Source organism: Zerene cesonia, chromosome 26 (genome assembly GCF_012273895.1).
Source record: "Zerene cesonia ecotype Mississippi chromosome 26, Zerene_cesonia_1.1, whole genome shotgun sequence".
Classification (NCBI taxonomy): domain Eukaryota; kingdom Metazoa; phylum Arthropoda; class Insecta; order Lepidoptera; family Pieridae; genus Zerene; species Zerene cesonia.
The window spans coordinates 4,189,549-4,210,768 of NC_052127.1; the positions used below are offsets into that span (position 1 = coordinate 4,189,549).

At 31.6% G+C, this 21,220-nt stretch overlaps 1 protein-coding gene across 2 annotated transcripts in view; it reads right to left on the reverse strand.

The window, feature by feature from the left end:
- Positions 1–21,220, reverse strand: part of LOC119837105 (RNA-binding protein fusilli) — an 85,119-nt gene that overhangs the window by 30,814 nt on the left and 33,085 nt on the right. For both annotated transcript variants that reach the window (XM_038362607.1, XM_038362606.1), the window contains exons 3-6: positions 13,307–13,389; positions 5,140–5,318; positions 2,687–2,776; positions 1,427–1,481 (exon numbers count right to left, since the gene is read on the reverse strand). In XM_038362607.1, the coding sequence (XP_038218535.1) occupies positions 1,427–1,481; positions 2,687–2,776; positions 5,140–5,318; positions 13,307–13,389 (407 nt within the window). The remainder of the gene's footprint in view (positions 1–1,426; positions 1,482–2,686; positions 2,777–5,139; positions 5,319–13,306; positions 13,390–21,220) is intronic.

Here is a 21,220-nt window from a genome sequence, read left to right on the forward strand (position 1 = left end):
AGCACCACCCAGGGGCCACGTGTAGGGTTTCAATGTTTAGGGTATTCTCCTACGGACGAAGGTGACTCGGCCCCCAAAAAATAAGAATATAACACTAGAGAAAGTAAAACCGTTATACACGTGATTAATAAGTCAAAAATAAATGTTTTGTTTTTAAAATTGTAGACGATATACATAATCTATATCTATCTATATCTTGATTGTTTATGACTCCATAATTATGTAATTTGTGAATAACAATAGATGACACACACAATTTGTGAGAGACCTTGTGTTTTAGTACGAGCAGGTTATAGTCCGTAAGGAGTAATACCACATTATTTTAAGTTGCGAGTTGCTGCGAGTAAAGATTTAAATGATTTGGCATTGTCAAGTATGATACATGTAAAATTTGCTATATGATCGGTGTTTTTTATTTCTATTTCTTTGTAGGACACGTAGTCCTTCTCCATCAGATTGGCCATGTTTTATGACCTTCACGATAACCTAGTCCCGCTAACCTCAACCTATAGGGCCTCTTCAATACCTCGCATCATTAACGTACATTTAATTTCCATAAGCATAGGTTTTAGATTATATGGTCGTGGACGTATACTAAGCTCCCGTGACCCCTTCACATGAACCGCTGGACGGCACACAAGGGAGTTTTAGTCGGTAGAAATCCGACATAACGCACGGCTCATTTCCCCAGCGGCCGTGTGTATCTATGTAAGATTTCTCCACTCAAAAAAAAATGTTTTAGATAATAAAAAGTGCCGGTCGCCACAAACGATGTCGTTGGTACTTAATATAACAACGACATTGTGAAAATTCCGCGAAACGTGACATACAGAATGTCGACCTTTGAAACATGCTACCTCACTATTTATAGACTATTTGTCATAAAACTTAGATTTGTGCTGAAGCACATTACGTAAATCATTTTAATATTTTAAACAATACATTTTGTTTAAGTAATCAATTACGTACCAGACAATGCTAATTATATTGAACCGTTATATTATAAATTCGTAAGTGTGAATGTGTGCATGTGTTTGATACGCTATCGCACTAAAACAGCTAAACGATTTTTGTTTGTGATTTCAGTTTATATAGTCAAATCTTCTATCCATATAATTTCGTATATCTTGTGGTTTAAAACAAGTAATAATGTTTGTAATTTTTAGAAATAATAATATTCTATGAAGAAAAACTAACGTAAACGTACGGTACGTTAACGCAAGCGAATGCGTGTTCGAATATTAAGTTTAAATATAAGAGATTATTGTTCATACATTGAATTTAAAAACTCCACAACACACAGAAGTCTTTTTTTCATATACTTAAAAAATTAAACGCCTGTAAGCAAAAAAGTTTTTATATCTGTGCTACTTCTATTTCGCTAGGCGCAATTTTTGTTGTTGTAATAATTAAAGTTAAAACTCACCAAATTCCAGTTTCTAAAACTAAGTCGATCGTCTCTGGTAACTCTAACCGGAAGCCTGAAAATTATAAACAACACTTTTAATTATGTTACAATTATTTCAACGCCATCTATTGTCTAAACCTGGGAACTAACATTATTGAGGTAGATAACAAAAATTGCCTTCTAATAAAAAGTCGCGTGATGTGCAAAATCAATTAATCATATTTATAATTAATCAAATGAGTTCATGAAGTTGCATATATTATAAAAATATTTTTTATCATAAGTGTTTCTAATCTTGTCAATGTATGGTAGATACCAATCGCGTATAACAATGACTAGGCATTTCTCTACTCAATAAATACAGTATCATAGTATTAAGTATCAAAATGTAGATTAAACAATAATGTAGTAAGTGATTGTATGTATGTTGATTGATGGTAGATATCTTTGAAATGCTGGGCCGAATACGTTTTTCTTATAAAACAGTAGTCAGTAAGCGTAATGTTATATCCCTACCCGTCCAATGCGGACAAGCCGTTTTTAAGATAACTTAGAAAATATAGTACAAAAATAACATTCAAAATATAAAGAAAAAACATTAATTTGACGAGACGATGTGACACGAAACACGAAATACACAGATCAATTAAACAAAAAAAGACAATAATAAGATAAAAAACAATAACAAAAAAGTCTAATAATAATGTGCTTTACAATATCTACTAAAAGGCTCTAGAACAGCTTGTGCCAGGCTTGAAAATGGCGCTGGTTTTCAACTATTTATTGATCCTGAGTTGTTCCAATTTAGTATACGAAAACTTTTTTTCATATGAAGTACTAGCTGCACCCCGTGGTTTTCACCCGCGTAAGTCCGTATCCCGTAGGAATATCCGGAAAAAGTTACCTATGTGTTATTCCAGTTATCCAGCTATCTGCGTACCAAATTTCATTGCAATCGGTTGAGAAGTTTTCGCGTGAAAGAGTAACAAACATACATACACATACACATACATCCATCCTCACAAACTTTAGCATTTATAATATTAGTAGGATATGATAAGCAATCCTTGGTTTAGTATCCGGATAAAGGTGTATATATATTTTTATTCTTGGTTATATTATATCCGCAAAACACGTTTCGGTCAAATGCGTTAATTATTTATTTAATTGTAGAACTAATATTTAATTTTTTGTATTATGAATGAGTTAATTTTATTATTTTGTGTATTTAATGTTTTATGTAATTGAATAAGGAATAATGTTATATTAATATCTCACCATCTGTAATTATCCTCTGGATGATGCTGGCCATGTCTTTAACTTCCCCAGCGTAGAAATTTTCTCCTGTGTACGGCGGTATACCTAAATCTAGTTAGTATTAAGGAACATATATTTGTTTTGTTTTATAGAAACATTTGTAAAAACAATACAAAATTATTTTACAACCGACTAATATTTTCATACAAATTACATAAAAATTTATTGATCCATAGAGCAAACATTTAATTTTTTCTTATTGCTACCATTCACAGCCCATATATATTCCAGGAAAGAATCTGCCTCTGCGAAAGCACTGCCCACTTTAACAGAGTAAGGGATAAGGAAAGGATTGCGGAAATAAAGGTATGTACTGGGAATGGTAAGTACTAAATACCTAGGGATATGTATATTAATTTACCAAAAAGAATATTTACGATATATAAAAACAAGGACTTATAATATCGACTCAACCATTTTCACAACTGTTTCACATCACGGTGTGATAAAAATCCGTATCATTAAGGATCTTCCCATGGGAATGAGATGTTCCTGTCTAGCCTCTCATAGGGAGATATCTCCACACAAAATTCATATAAAATAACTCTGATGCTACGAATGCGAAAAAAAAAAACAAACGTGAAGTTGTTACTACGGTTAGGCAAGAAACGCAGGTTCGAATCCTGCCTCGTGATCAAATTTTTTCTATTCTTTCAAAATTTCTCATTTATAAAGCATTTCAATGCTATAAAACTTAAAATTAAAAAACGTGAAGTTATTTTAATTTATGATACTATGTAGTTCGAATTGGCCAGCCACTACCCAAGTTCCTTATTAGACAACATTATAGATAATTACATAAATAAGAAAGCTTTAACCACTGTAATAGTAGTCGGTCGTTGCTGAGCTAAACAAAGATAAAAAACGACCTTTTCGACCTCGGCGAAATACCCCTTCCGTTTTACAGAAACAGACATTGAAATTAACATATAATAACTTTTGGCGTTATATCATTAATGTATTAGAAAAACATACCTATAAAATTATTTATCCTTTCTGTTAAATGTTTTACGAATTGGTATGTTATGACTTTATTGGTAATTGAAAGCTAGATATTTATCATTAACTAGCTGTAACACGCGGCGTCCCTTGTGTGGCACCGGGGGATTTTTTAAAACCTATGTGTAATCCAGACTTATATAATAAAGTTTATTCGTCAATATTGACTTCCTGCATTTAAAAACATTTGTATGTAGCCTAAATATCTGCCAATACTTAATTAATATTCAATAAAGTTTCATAATATTCGTTAATTAATTATATAATATGAATATTACAAGATAACAATCTGTCTGGGTTTGATTCCCATCGTAAACAAATTGTTTTCTTAAATTATTATATTTAAAGATCAACTAATTACTGTACGTTTTACTAAAATATATAAACAATGAATATACAAAAACAAGTTTTGAAATTCTCTTTAGTTAGTATTTTGATATACAAAAAATGATTATAACAAAAAGTAGTACAAATCATGGTTTTGATTGATTAATGAAATTTTTCTTTGTTATTTTAACTTTCGCGATACATTTATTCCATAAGATTTAACTGTTTTTAAGTAATAATAAACTCCAAGTACGGTAAAAAGGCAGTTAAATTTGCAATATAATTTGTGTTTATAAATACACATCGATAAATACGATATACGACCGCGAAAGTGGATTCTTTATTTTTTGAATTTCGATTAATTACGACCTGTGTTCGAATGAGTTATCTATATAAAACCTCCTTGACGTCAAACTTTTTACACGATTATAATTATTATGCTTGCCTTTCATGGTAATTAACGATTTATCATATGTAAATAAATGTGACTTAGGGGCGTCCTCGTTAACGCTTTTGGAGTTGAATTATGTTAGAATATTCCGCAATTTTAAATGAATATTTAACGGCTTTTCGTTAAGTTTTTTTTTATGAGGTTCACGAGGTCATACCATGGCTTCAATGGTGTTTTGTGATGTATGGACGTCAATCCGGTTGGAGTAACGCTACTAGTGATTGCGTAATGAAAAACCGTTTGGCTGTGGAAATGAAATTTTTAAAAGCAATAAAGATTTATTAGCCTGTTGTAGCCTATTTTGATGGTAACCTATTTCCTTAATTTGGATTTTATAAAATGACAATTAATGTATGTAATAGAAAAAAGCATATGAATCGGGATTCGAACCCACGTTCTTCGCATTACCGTGGAGACGTCTTTGACCGCTTGGCGCATGAGCCCATATCAGCAAACCATTTTTTTTTTGTTTATTGCTATTGAAATTTAAAAAAAGGTATATTACATTTTTTTTTTCAATGTCGATTTCTTTTTGAATAAATCTTTCCTTGAAATAAGGCGGGTAAAACCGTGGAGCACAGTTAATATTACCATGATATATTTTTATAATCGTACACTTGTATATATCAAAGGATACAGTTCAGCATATCGAGGAGGGACCCCGGGTGGTCCGGGGGTGGAGGGGGCGGTTGCGCCCTCGGAGTGACCGCCCTCAGTGTATACGCTCGCACGTACTCCTTGCGCAGGTCGTGGAAGCGCGCGTAGTATGTGGGCAGGCTGATGTCTTTGCTGCAAGCTTCTGGGTGCAAGCATTGCCTGGAAATAAGAGTAGATTGAGGTTGTGATCAATTATGTAGGCAAAAAAAGAAAAAAATAATATGGCAGTATTTTTTTTTTGATAAGAATTAAAGCTTGAATAGGTACATATCGATAATGTGATAAAATAATCTGAAATCACTGATGACTGTTAGAACAATAATAACACCTCAGTCTACCTGACACGCTTGGTAAGTGATCTTGATCTTTGAGCAAGATGAAAATGATTTTACGATAAAATACTTAATATAAGTTCTAAAATATAATAATAGGTCCTTAATAATAGACTCTTAGTTTAAAAGCGTTGTCAGAACACCGTTTAAAGAAAGAAGAATAAAAAAAAAACGAAACCTGTGAAATCTATTCTAAGGGCCGATTTTTCAGTCTTTTGCGAAAACTCATTTGTTTATATATAAAAACATCTATAAAATATGCTCTTAAAGGTTTCATTACCAAGGAGGTTTTTTCTTCAGCTAAATTATAAATTTTACTACCTAAGAAAGCATACAATTAAAAGAAGAATGGTCTACTTATAAATGATCATATAAACGACTATGAATTCATCTTTCTAACCCTTTGTTATTATGATGCATATAATAGACTTTCATAAAAACAAGTTATCTAACGACTAAACTGTTTATGTAGACACATTCGACATTCACAGTTTAATTTTATGTCATTTCTTAGTTTTATTGTTACTTGTTATCTGCTAAAGCCGTAGTGAAAATAATCGTCAGCCATTTTGTTTTATATAAGGTTTCTTATAAAATACTTTTAACGTTATTTTTTAATGTAATAAATTTTAATTTTGTAGTCAGATTGTTTATAAAATGTAAAAATATCTGATCAAAAGGAAAATTTAATGGGCATCTGATATACTTAGGCTTAGGCTCATAAAACCGAATGAATGGATGAAATTGAATTGCAGAAGAAGGCGAAAGATGGCGACATCGGCGAATAGCCCAGGAAGATGGGACACAGTGGAGTCTTGTCAATAGGTCCATTACTTTCCTAAGCAGTGGGAGTCCGAAAAGGTGAATCCCGCTTCACGATCGAATTAGTAAACCTTGCTTCTATTTTACTACGGAACAGATAACGACTTCACTTTTTTATACCATAAGCAGGCAACTGAGCTGTTGGTTCGCCTGATTGTAAGCGATCATCACCGCCAATGAACATTCGTAGAGACAACCTCCGTGAATGCGCTGCCCGCTTTTAAGGGGAAAGGGATAAGGAAAGGATTGACGACTGCAAAGAAGTAATTAACTGGGAATGGAAAAAAAAGGAAACGGGCCTTCGGCTGCTCCACTCAACGTACGAAACACAGTAGCATTCTACTATTTCACAACTGTTTTCTGTGGTGGTGTGGTATTTTTACAGTGCGAACTGACTGGAAGCTGGCTGTTCAACAAGCATTCTCAAACCCAATCGATTTCGACACAATCGCTCGTCTCCATTTTATGATAGAAGCGCTAATTACATCTTTGTTTATCCTCTAAATACATGCAAATTGATGATGCAAGAGCTATAAATACCAATGATTCTATTAGCGCCTAGATGTCATATATAAAGACGTAGACTGCGCTAATGTAAGACGAAATATATATGAAAACGTTCCTTGTTATTTGCATCATCAAATCATCATAAGGTGCTCATAGGTTTGTGTGAGTTTCTCATTCCAGAATTACGTCATTAGCACATTCGTTAATTATAATAATATGACGGATTCATTTTACATGTATGGCTCCCCGACTATAACTTTAGTTGACGATCTAATATAGTGTCCAGATAGGACTTTTCAATGTATAGTGCATACATATTTAAACAATATATCATACAACATTTAGAAATTAAAAACTATTTAACGGATTTTAAACGCAATATATTCATTATATATACATAACCATTTATTGAAATTATACTATGACTTGAACTTTAGCCCTGAGATAAACTGTGATACATAATTCATATGTAACCATAACTGTAAGTACAGTTTTAAATATGAATAGAATAGTTTTTATCTGTTAAAATGGGTTGAATCTATTTTTACGGAAGTAGTAAATTTACTGCTACAGTGCATGCTACAAACATAAATATTCGTTATATAATTACTTGTAATTCGTTGAACTGAGGTTCGTTATGTTGAGGTTAGGTTGGTCTAAAATTCGTTATAAAGAGGTAAAAAAATCACATACTATGAGATTAAGAATCATTACATTGGTTATACTTTATATAAAGGTTTTGGGTTGACGAAATTCGTTTATTAGAGGTAATTATACTTAAACTTAACTTTTTGATAGTTAAAAGTTCGTTATTAAGAGGTTGTTCGCAAAAAATGTTCGTAATGTAAAGGGATATTTTACATTGACTCTTATGGACAATTCAAGGAGATTACGAAGAATTTGTTAAATCGAGGAAATCGTTATATTGAGGTACGTTATATTAAGGTTGCACTGTATAAAGAGTCTATCGACCATTATCGACCATAATTATTCATGATCAAAATTACATAAATGTTAAATGAAATCTGCGCAGCTGATATCTCTTCGCAAGGAGCTAACTAGGGGTCTTTTCTTAAACGTAGTGACGCCGGGTTCCGTGCATATACCTAGACTAATAACCAACTATAACCCATCCAATTTATTTTTATTTTATATCACCGTCGGCAGTGGAGCTGGCGGGTCGCCTGATGGTAAGGGCTACCACTGAACATTAACATTTCGAGAGGCGTGAAGTCGTTTGCAGATCTTATGTCTCTACAAATGGATTGCCGACTTCAAAGGAGGAAGGAAAGGATTGGGAAGGGTACGGAAATGGATATGGGCCTCCGGCTCCCCCACGAACCGTACGAATCACAACAGCAAGCTATTATTTCACGCCGGTTTTCTGTGGGGGTGTGGTACTTCCCCGGTGCGAGCTGGCCCAATTCGTACCGAAGCGTGCTCAACTCCCACACACTATGATATTATGATTAATAATTATGATACCCAACAACAGTAACATCTCATAAAAAATCTGCTAAATATATATCAAAGTTCTTGAGATATAGCCAGACGGACAAAGTAAGTAATATGATTCCGTTTATCTCTTTGGCTACGGTACCCTAAAAATGCAATCATACAGAAACATCCGCTTAGAAGCGACTCCTGCTTTTTTGAATCGGAGTAAAAAATATCTCAAACCAATGTGAACCTTTACGATAAAAACATAATTATAAAAATCCTGGTCAATACTGTATATATATCAAAATATGAGTTAGCGATTAATATGATAAATTGGCAACCATTAATATCGTGATTAAAAATCAAATATAAATTGCAATACCAAAAAATTAATGGGTATATTAAGGTTCGAATAAAAAGTTATGAACGTGGATTACATTATATGACTAAGGTGACTGATGTCTGTAAAAAACATGGACATTGCATATCTAAAATTAAGATGTAATTAATGTTTGTAGAAAGTATATAAAATAAAATATATAAGTGTGTAAAAACATTTTATAACACATGCTTCTTTTTAATTGATGATTAAGATATACGTTAGGTTTATTTTTCGTGTCAAACTCAATGGTTTGACCTTTTTATGAAATTTGTGTTTAATCCGTAGGTCAGAAGACGAAAATAATTTTATACGACTTCAAAAAAGGAGGTGGTCAATTGATGTGGATGTATCTAATATTATCAGAATTGCAGTTTTTTTGTATGTATCACTATATAACAGCTTCCAAACATAAGTGTCAAATTTCATTAGTATGTGTATGTTTGTCCACGCGTAACCCACAAACTAAAAGGCAGTTTGAAATATCTATTCAGTTGTGTTGTGCAAGCTCTGACTTAAAATATGTAATTTTTTTCAAAGTCAGTTCTTAATTCTTAGTCTCAGCTCTTAATTCATCACGCATCGTTGTAATACCTAGGTGTTAACTATTGAGCAATAAAGCCACCCTTTGCACGACATATCCTATTTTTAATGTTATTTTATTGTGTGCAATAAAGGAGATTTCCTTCATTTCATTTCATTTCATTTCATTTCATTTCTTTTCATTTCATTTCTTTTCATTTCATTTCATTTCATTTCATTTCATTTCATTTCATTTCATTTCATTTCATTTCATTTCATTTCATTTCATACAACAATACTGATTCGTAAATTATACGAATGTGACACAAGATCCGAGTATGTATATATGTACAGTTGAAACTCTTTTTCTTTGTATGTTACATTATCAAAATAGAAAATTCTAGAAAAATTCAAATTGTGAGCAAACTTTTGACACAATTATTCGTCTTTTAAATCAGTTTATATCTAAAGAGACAAATAATTAAATTCATATGCATAGCTTCGTAATTATAATTAATACGGCACGTCTCGTTTACTGTAACGTATAATTCATTATAAATAGACATAAATGTAAACCGACCGTAAAGAAAAGATCAGGTCAAATTAATTTATGCCCAATATAATTGTTTTATGAGTGTGATATTATGCGATTATGAATTAAACAAGTTCTTCTGGAATGTACATATATTAACGCATATTTAAAAAGTATCTGGAGACTAGATTTCATTTAATTAATAAAGAAATAATATGATTTTTCTTTGCAGAATAATCGTAATTTACATGCTTAAACCACTCAATCAAATCGGATGAAATTTCGCCCAAAGATACTTCCCCAGAAAGGACATAAGATTAGATTAGATTAGGTTTTTTATTAGATTTTTCGAGAAGTGTCACGAAGACGGAAACTATGCGGTTAAAACCCAGCACCGGTCGGTATTTTCCTTTGACTACGCAAACAAAGCAAGGGGTGTAAAGTTATATAACTATAAATGTATTACACAAAATCGGTCAAGTTGCATGAAGGAATTTGGTTACCAGTGTGACATGAGAATTATATATATATGTAGTATATAAATGTATTTTATTTATATATCCCTTTTTATAAATATCCCACCTCCTTAAGCTATAAAATCTATAGCTACGGACGGAAACAAATGATAATTGCATCACAACACGACATTCGATGTTTAAATAAAGCGCGAAATCAAAATGACATTAGCATGTACTAACAATGAATGCGGTTCCCACAGATGATCAAGGTTTACAAAGAAACTGGAACACAGATTATACATAAAATATTTTAAGCATATTTTGAAATTGGAACATATATTATACAGGAAAACCGTTTTTAAAGCATGATGTATTCTATATTCAAATGAATGAAAATAGACAGGATAAATGATATCGATCAATGAATATTAAAATAAATCGGTGATTTGACCTTACTCAACTAATTCATGTTTGTCGTATGAAACGTAGAGCCTATTGTGTATCATCGAGATAATCAGATGTAGCTTTATTGTTAAACATAATCTATATTTGGAGATAGTATTATTCAATAATAATTGCTATAAATACTGCTATTATGTACATAGAATATAACTTTTGTAATATAATATGGATAATTATATGTATGCAATAATGGAATAAAAGATTTAAAGATTGATATGATCCGAAACACGTTTATGAAATCTACCCATAAGTACATATTACAGTTAAAAAAAATATCTTTACACAACACACATGCTTTTTCACGCAATAATTTTAGTATAATTTATTAATGCGTTTCTTATATTATATATAGCAATACCATAAAGACATACGTCATCAATCAATCCAAAAAACATGATGAAACGCATACATCGTAATGCATAAAAGTTATATATGTTATGTCATCTTCAAACCCTCTAAATGGATTACAACCGAAAATCTCATAGAAAATCGGTGTCGTTTCACTCTAAATGGGTGATGATGATGATGTTATAATGCTACAAATAACTAAAATATAAAATGATGTTAAATCACTTGTTGGATAGAAAATATTTCATAAATAAATATGACAATGGTATAAATAAATACATGTTATATTTGCAGTGTCAGATCGTTTCTGTTGACAATAATCTTAACTGGTTACTAACATGAGTATTGTTTTATATGTTTTTAAACGTTCCTCAATAGCAAAATGTTTATAAGGTACCTCCTAACTCCAGACGCACAGAAAGACAAGGAGGCACTTTTACATGCTTCTAATATTATAAATGCGAAAGTTTGTAAGGGTGTGTGTGTGTGTTTGTTGCGATTTCACGCAGACTACTGAACCGATTGCAATGAAATTTGGTACGTAGACAGCTGGACAACTAGAATAACATATAGGCATCTTTTTATTACGATATTCCTACGGGATGCGGACTTACGCGGGTGAAACCGAAGGGCGCAGCTAGTTTATAATAGTTAACTTAATGTTTAAAAAAGCACCAGAAAAGTTTTGTAATTAAGAATGTTTAAATGCCAGAGAATCAGTCAAGTAAATGGAATGAACTTAGAAATTTATACTAAGTAACTTTTTTAAATTTGAGAGAGTATTGGTCAGTTGACAGTTCAACAGTTTCTCATCATCATCATCAGCCCATATATGTTCCCACTGCTGGGACACAGGCCTCCTATGAGTGTTCAGACCATAATCTACATCGCTAGCCAAGTGCGGGTTGGCAGATGTCACATGTCTTGATTCTTGGACATGCCGGTTTCCTCACGATGTTTTCCTCCACCGTTTTAAGTAGTAGTGATCTTATCCACATGTGCAGATAAATCGAAAAATCACTTTATTTCCTGCACGCTCGCCCGGTCTCGAAACTCGAAATTTTCAAGTGCGAGGTTCTCACCACTGAGCCACCACAGCTTTAAGATTCAGTCTCTGCCGGATTATTTATTTTACTGATCAAAATTAATTTTATGTCTTATTTCTGCTTATTACACAGTGTTTTGTTTTTCGAGCGTATATATTAATGCTTGTACGTATTTTACAACTAAGTTTTAAAACTTGTTAAACATGCATTTTGCGTTTTTTAGAGTCATATGTAAAACTTCAGGCTTCAATACCATTTACCATACAAAGCCATTAATAATTGATTATTATTGATGTAACTTTTAAATTTGGTGGTTTTTTAATCTAAATTTAAACGCCAGTGACAACATTACATCGCCTTATATTGGTAAAATGGTAAGACATATATTTAATATATTAAAAAAATGTCGAGTCATAATTATGATCGAATATTTTATTATGATACATGGTACAAAATACAAAAGTATGGTACGATTACGATTGTTATCACAAATTCTTTTATAACCGACATTATCAAAAACAAAGAGGTTCTCACTTTTTTTTTGTTAATCGACAACCGTTTGTGGCTTTCTGATGATTAACGACTCTTTTTGTATTTAATAGGAAATTGATATCGTTTCGTTCAAATTAAGAACCGGGAAAGGTCCCTCCAGGAATACCTTATATATAAATAAAAAAAATTCACCTATATATATATATATATATATATATAATAATATGGGTGAATTTTTTCGTAGAAAAGACTTAGCTATTTATGTCTAGCAGCCCGCAATTTATTTATTTATCTATTTATTTATTTATAAACCATTTCGGACAAAGAATACAGATAAAAAATTTGTAAAGCTTGCTAAGTTTACATGGTTTTCTGTACTATAAATTACAGGAAATTACGACATTCGTAAGAATTCATAATTTTCCTGTTTTAATTAAAAATAAGTTACTTTCAATTACACTTACATTAGTAAATTTGCGCTTAAAAAGTAGTAAAAACGTTTCTATTGTAAATCTAGTGCTTTAAAGAGTTCTATTTTTCATTTTCCTAGTAAATAAAAATACGTAAGTTTCTTATAAATAAAACATTGCATTATGTACGTATTTGTTTGTATACGTCGCTAAGGGATAGCATCTAGAATTAATTCACTTCCAGTATGGATATGTCACATTACGCCAAGTGAAGCGTTATGCAACGTTATTTACTACCATATATATTATTTAAATGTAGAACAGTAACTTAACATATTTTTTTCATATCCAACACCTATTTAGGTGTGATCAGTCACTTTAATTAACAAGGAATTACCTTAGTGGTGGTTGTCCATCTGTGACTAGCCTAAACAGGGGGGAGTGGGGGTCCACTTGGAGTGACTGGATAAAGTCGTCGAACTGAAACAAAAATAATTAGGTTATATTATTTGTTATTAGAAAGTGTGATGCAGGACTTTAGGGGTTATCGGAGTTCAATTGATATTTGCTTATCATAGTAAATAACTAAAAGATGTTAAAATGATGATTCCGAAAAAACTCTGTTTAATGATGGGCATTTTTTAAGTAGTAAGTAAACAAACTAATTTTGTAAAAGCATAATTTTTTATATACTCAATTGGCAAATCTTCTAGGGCTATGAGAGCAGTGCTTTAACATTATGTATTCCGTTGGACAAATATTTAAAATCACGTTTTTTGGAATTATGGAATATGCCATTTCCTTTGCCATTCTTTAGATGATATACATATTTATTAATATCAAAACAAAGTAATTCGACCCGTGAAAAACGCAAGTCATACCTAAATCCTGAATAAATACATAATAATGCTGATACGCCTATTTAGTTACATAAATAAGATATTATGTAACTAAAAATACACTTCTTTATCAGCTTGATAATATGTATAGTGTTTGAACTGTTTTGGAAAATCATGTAGTCATCATAGTAAAAGATACGTGAAAACTATCTATGTTAATATAATTAGTTTCTATAAGAGTCACCAAGGTCCATGGGACCTCTCCATAGTCTAAAAAAAGGTTCTTTCCAGTCAGTTGAAAACCACACAGACAAAAAATCAAAATACAGTTGACTTCAGAAGGGACATTCCAATAATGAAATGGCAACTTCTGATTAAACATAATGTGTTTTAAACACTCTTATATATAGATATTTCTATGTGCGTGTTTGTATGCTCGCATTTCAATTATTTAACATCTTTTTTGCATTATTTCTGCTTTCAGATATATTCATTTACAGATGAACCGCGAGCGAGCCGCGAACAACAGCTAGTACTACGTATTTAAATATCACTACTAAACAAATTTCGCTTGACCATAATAAATAAATAAACATAGCGTCCATTACGAAGCATCAAAACCTTTTATAACACTCGCTGTTATCAAGACCAGGGCACTTGAGGTCGATATGTTATTTAATGTTAATTGTTTGTAAACAGTACACTTATTTAACCTTACAAAATATTAAAACCAAAACATGAGAACCTTCATGTTCAGAGCTCGCACACGCCTTGAACTATACCTTGCTTTATTTCATGACAATACAAATTAACGTGTATGTTAATTTAAGTCAAATTATGAAATACATACAGTGCATATATAAAGGACTATTTAAAAAATAAAATATAAATTATAAATCAAAGGCGCTTCCCGCGTCTATCCCTATGTATATATGATGCTTAGAACTTTAAAACTACACAACGGATTTTGATATTTTTTTAATAGATAGAGACATTGGAGAAGAAAGTTTATATATAGATATAATAACATCTTTAAACTACTTGGAATATAATGCGCGCGAAGACGCGGACAAAAGCTAGTTATGAATATTGATAGAGGTGAAGTTATTGCATTGGTGACTTTTTATTGTTGTAGGGGGTCATCGCAGATTCTACTATACTATATTGAATTCTATCAGTGTTCAAAATATCCGTGGTATTTGAATGATTTGAGTGATATATTATATACCTATCCTCCTGTCTCCAAACCCCAAAACATATTACAAAACAACTGCACGTCACAACGGCGCTCTGATAGAAAAACAAACAAAAAAATAAACAAAAAATGTGCATGTAACCCACAACCAGAGCACACACACTAACAGGTTCTCAATTGACATATTACAGAATGGTGTACTTACACTGGTCGCTTAATTCCAACTTAATAAGTTAACCAGTCAATTAACACAAAAAGATCGCCATGTTCGGTGCTTAGATTTTATATTACAAATATTTCAATAAGATTAACATATTGTTAACATTTAGATGCTTTATATGACTTAAAGATGCATTTATTTTAACGCTTAATTGAGATTCTAGTATATTCTATCTAGACTGCTTTTCTTGGCACTGAAGTAAGTCTGTTATAGTACTTATAGTGTTTGCGTTAGTGTTTTAGTAACTGGTACTCTATATTTATTGGTAACATAGTATTGACTCTAATATAATTACGAAGTTGAATACATTTGAATTTTTTTTTCTTTTTTTTTGATTTCTTTTGCAAAATTACCAGTAAGACAATGTCAAAACGTGAAGAAGTATATGTGATATTAATCAGATACTTTGAATTCTGTTATTTCGAAAAATCTGTTCTTTATTGGAACACATTTTTCGAATTTAAAGTATAGCATAATATCACATATTATGCTTCTTACTTATATATTTTTCATAATTTAAATTTTATTGCAGTGTTGTCATGCCTGGTAGAGCATGTACCGCAGTTTATCTATCTATCTGTTTTTTTAGGCATCCAAAAATCAAAACGAGGAGATTCTATGTTCTTATTCGATCAGAAAGATAAAAAGTAACGAAAAACAATTTTAACGCATATACTTAGATGATACGAGTTCATTTAATCTTATATATAAAATTCTCGTGTCACAGTGTTAGTTACAATAGCCGTAGAATCGGTGCGAATCGGTCACATGAAATTGTATATATGTTTATTCATAAATCGAGCGTCATTAATTTTAAATTTATTTAATTTACAACCTTTTCCAAAAATGAGATTATTAATTATATAGCTATAGACTCATAATGTCTGGGTTTCATGTTCTATGTGATTTATAATTTGTTCATTTAATGTTTTTTTTTTATATTATTTCCATTGGTTTTTTGGGCTTTGTTATCTGATGTTTCTTGTGTTATTTAAAGCTGATGCTTCGTGTGATCCCATTTAAACTTGTTCTATTTCGGATTATTTAAAGATAGAGACAGTTTTAGAAGTAATTATAATCCAAGTAATAAAACGTTCGTTCAGCTAGTAATTGAAGAAAGAAATAAAGAAATTAAGTAAGAAAGAAAGAAAAACATTTATTTTGACATAGATTAGCATCTATCTATATATCGAAACAACAATTAAGTGTACAGTGCACGTGAGAGCAAGTTGTAATAAGGCAGGAAAAGAAATGCGAAAATTGCCGCAAGCTCTAATGATCCCGCGGCCATTGAACCCGTTACGGGATGCGGCAAACTCGTTGGGACCGGGATCGGTGTTTTGTGAGGATAGGGCTGTGGGTACACTGAGATAATCGTAATTTTTTTACATTTTTTTATGTTTTTTGTGATTTTTTGGTAAATAAAATGGATTTGAATCTGTGTATCGGTCATCGGGTCGGTGTTACGTGTCTGTGTGTGTGTGTGTGTGTGATATGAGGCAAACCTTTTGTGAATGGGATAGTTTGGAGGGCTGTGGGTAGGTACAACGAGGTTGTTTTTGTATATATTTTTACTAACTGACTGAATAATCCTGCTTGTGTGTTTATCGATTCTAGATGAATTTCTTAATGATTTTAATGACTTTAAAATTATCTTCCAAATGTAAGCTGATAAAAAATATAGCATAATAATACATAAGTATGTATCCTTAGGAATATGATACACAATACAGACATTAATTAATTATAAGAAAAATTATAACCAATTTCCGAAAACTCAAACCTACTCTAATTAAAGACATGCTTATTGAACAAAACGTGTTATATTTATAATAACCTTTGCTTCTCAGTAACCACCCACCTTTATAATTCTACGTGATTTGACCAAAAGCGCACAGATAAAAATACATTGCGCCACACATATGATACTTATCTTACTTCTATAAAAAATCTTATATACACAAAACGATGTATTCGAAAGCGCACATAATACACGTTACATGCAAGGATAATTAAAAAATGCCATAAAATGTGAACAATGTTTGTTATTAACCATTTGCATTTGCATCCGGTTAGGATAATTCTTGGATACGTTTTTAAACTATATCCGTTACTTGCATGTTTTCCTTTTCAACCGACTTCAAAAACGGAAGAGGTTAAATTGACGTGTATATTTTTTTATTGTATGACCACGCGTAACTTTGGTTCAGAGTACTCTGATTTTAATAACAATTTTTCTATTGGATATATCTAAAAACCACTTATTTTTTTATTTCATTTCAAGTAACTCAGACTCATTTTGTTAGTAAAAATCAATTTTTAAAATTAAAGTTTTTCGGTATTTTTGGGTTTTTTTTTATTATTTTTTTTTTTGTTAAAAAGTTTCTTGTGTTGAATATTATCTTGAGACTAGATTATGTCGTATTGTCAGCTATAATATAAGTAGAATTACATGAAATAAAATGTACGTTAAATAGCGCCATATAAATGCAATTGAATCATAAAATTTCATTAAATACAACCACACTCTGAAATATAACCTCACAAATATTAAATTAAACTTTATTAACTTGTACACATAATTAAAATTATTATTATCTTAACAATGGTGCTATTTTTATTGCATAAAAAACATAATATGAAATGCAGACCTACATAAGACAGTTTCTATCGTATACCTACAACCCTTCCTGATATCAAATGGTACGTACATATTAATTAACATAGCAATTATTATTATTAAACACAATAATGGAATTGTCTTTTGTTTATTGCCTATAATTTAGAAAAAAATGTAAATTATGAATAATAAAACAATATAAAAGACTCTTTAGCTCCCATTGTATGTTTTTACGCAAACTCAAGTAATCGTGGATTAAACAATGAAATATTAAGTCGTCATTATCAGATGCAAGCATCTTGCCCCATTTCGGCCCGAGCTGATAAACAAAAATATAGCTTACTAGCTGCGCCCCGCGGTTTCACCCGCGTAAGTCCGTATCCCGTAGGAATATCGGGATAAAAAGTTACCTATATGTTCCTCCAGTTGTCCAGCTGTCTACGTACCAAAATTCATTGCAATCGGTTCAGTAGTTTTTGCGTGAAAGAGCAACAAACACACACACATCCCTACAAACTTTCGTAAACAAAAATATAGCTTATGCCAAGGAACAATACTGTAGCTTTTACTATGAACTTTTAGTTATAATTTTTATATATTAAAACTCACTGAGAAACAAATATTTAATCTTCACTAGCTATCCACCGCCGACTGGGCTGGCGCAGATGTGTTAGGATTTTGTACTTGGAAGATTTTCGAGGAACTTTGACATTTTGTACGACTTTAAGTGTGCATCTTATAAAGTATTATTATGGCATAAAACCTCTTTAGAGACTTCTATTTCATTGTTTAAAACCTATCCAATAACAAACTATCACAATTTAACTACATATTTATTAAGAGACGGCCCTTTATTAATAGACCACGAGTCCTATATAGGCTACTTAAAAACAATTTTTATGTGTGCGTAAATAATCATTCTAGACGTTTCTAGACAACTCTATACGTCTATATCTACCAAGTTCACGCGAAATGGTATAGCGATTCATGTGTACAACCTAACAAACAGACGAACGGAGAAACTTTATAAATCTAATCTTATAAAATGATAAGACCAAGTACACGATTTCGACCGTAAATATAGATAATAATTTTATAATAATTTTTTTGCTGCCTTCACATTACCGGCAGATCATTAAGACCTTGGAATTAATTACGTTCGCAGTAAATTTAATTAAAACGGCTTAACTGGCTTGTGATTGAAGTTATCATGGTATTTTATCTTTTACTAGATTTCCGTCCGCTTTGCCTGCGTTATCAAAATATTAACAGTACCGGGGTTTTACTGTATAGTTCCGCTCCCATGGGATATCGGGGATTAAAATTCTCCTACGCCTTTTCTTGGACACGTACTTTTCATCCGAATCGATTCAGTGGTTCAGTCGTGATGAGAGAAACAGATGAAAGTAAATTTACATTTCAAATGTTCGATTTAAATGGATTATGATACTTAAGGATAGGATAGTAGGCGTTCATACTATCACACTAATATTGAAGTGAAACTTCTTTAGAATCGTTGTGATTTCAAACCTGATGCAACGGAAAAACGACAGGTAAGAGACAGAAATACACAAATGTGTAGAATGAGACAGAAATATACATACTATTTTATTCATTCTTTTGACGATTTATTGAAGTTTCACTTCTATCATGTGTGAATCGCACACACACCTTTTTTATAAATGAGATTTTCACAGGTTACAATTTTTTTTTTTGTTTTTCTCACGAATCAAGTCGGGAGGAGCCGAGACGCGCGACTAGTATTTAATAATATGAAGTCGAAGTTAATTGACCTACTAATAAAACGAAGTAACGAACGCATTAATCTACGAATAAAATCGATTTAGTTCGGACCATAATCTTTGAAGGAGATATTTTCTTTTCTTTTGACTGGCAGAATCAAAATTATTAAAATATTTGTTACATACTGAGGGTCCGCCTCGGCTTCGTCGTACGTGTATAACCTACCTCACTCAGTAAAGTCTTTGATGTATATTGCTGGGTGAAAAAACCTTCACGTAAAATCGAATAAATCGTAGAATAAAACCGTTTATTTAATTTCAACCAAAAGACAGTTCCCACCTAGTTCGGTAGTCAGTGGGTCGTATAAGAGATGTACTTATACAATTAAGTACATCTCTTTAAGTCATTAATAATGTTTTTATTTATTATTTATTTTATTTTATTATTCTCATTTGCACGATGCTTTTATCCAATTCGAAATACTACAATTTAAGCAAGACGCAACGATAGCCTAATAATTGCAATTGAAGATTTAAAAAAAAAAACATTTTTTTTGCATAATACATATAAATTATATTATAATTTTCTTTTAACACATACAAGAAAACATTAATTGAATTTTTTTCCTATCCCCACAAAATTTGCTTCCGCATCGCATCAAATCTTGAGAAAAAAATATTATCCGGCATTGAACTATCGATGCATGTTATCTATTAGATAAGATCTTATCACTAACCATTCAACCGTTATCGGTCAATCGTGTAACTGGCAAAATATACTGAATATACAGATTTCTCTGAGGTAACTATGATAAAATAATTCACAGGAAATAACGATAAAGCATTAGGTATGTGTTATTATTATTTTCTTATGAAGGCCACACCTGTACGAGAGGTGATTTCGGTCCTATATATTTATTAATTAATTAATTCTATTAATATTATAAATGCGAAAGTTTATAAGGATGTGTGTATGTGTTGCTCTTTCACGCAAAAACTACTGAACCGATTGCAATGAAATTTGCTACGCAGACAACTGGACAACTGGAATAACATATAGGCAACTTTTTATCCCGATATTTCTACGGGATACAGACTTACGTGGGTGAAACCGCGGGGCGCAGCTAGCATATTATATAATTTTGGTCCCTGTCAGAGCGGGTAACTGGTGGTTCACCTGATGGTAAGCGGTCAATACCATCCATTAATACTTGCAGAAATTTGCAAATAAAATCGTTTCCCGGTTTTGATAGGTCCGGGATAAGAATGGAATTGACGTTGGTAATAAAATAACCTGGTGAATGCGGTATGGGACATTTAAATGTCTATCTTATAAATAGTTTTTCTATAGGGAAAACCTGGAGGAGTTTTTAGTTAATAATACCGAAATGACATGACCGCTAAGACATTTAAAATATTCATATTTTTATGTATCTACATTAAACCTCCGAACGGACGTACCCCCAAAAGCAATTATTTCTATAGCTTATTTGGTAATTTTATACATAAGCTACATCCATCTACTCGTTTTCGCGTGAAAGAGTAACAAATACATACCTATAAGTTACCAAGTATTTATTGTATTTTTATTTTATTTATTTTTAAGTATTTATTTATGTATTTATATTTATATCGTACCTACAGCATACGTTAATCATTCATCTATGTATATTAATACTATAAAGCTGAAGAGTT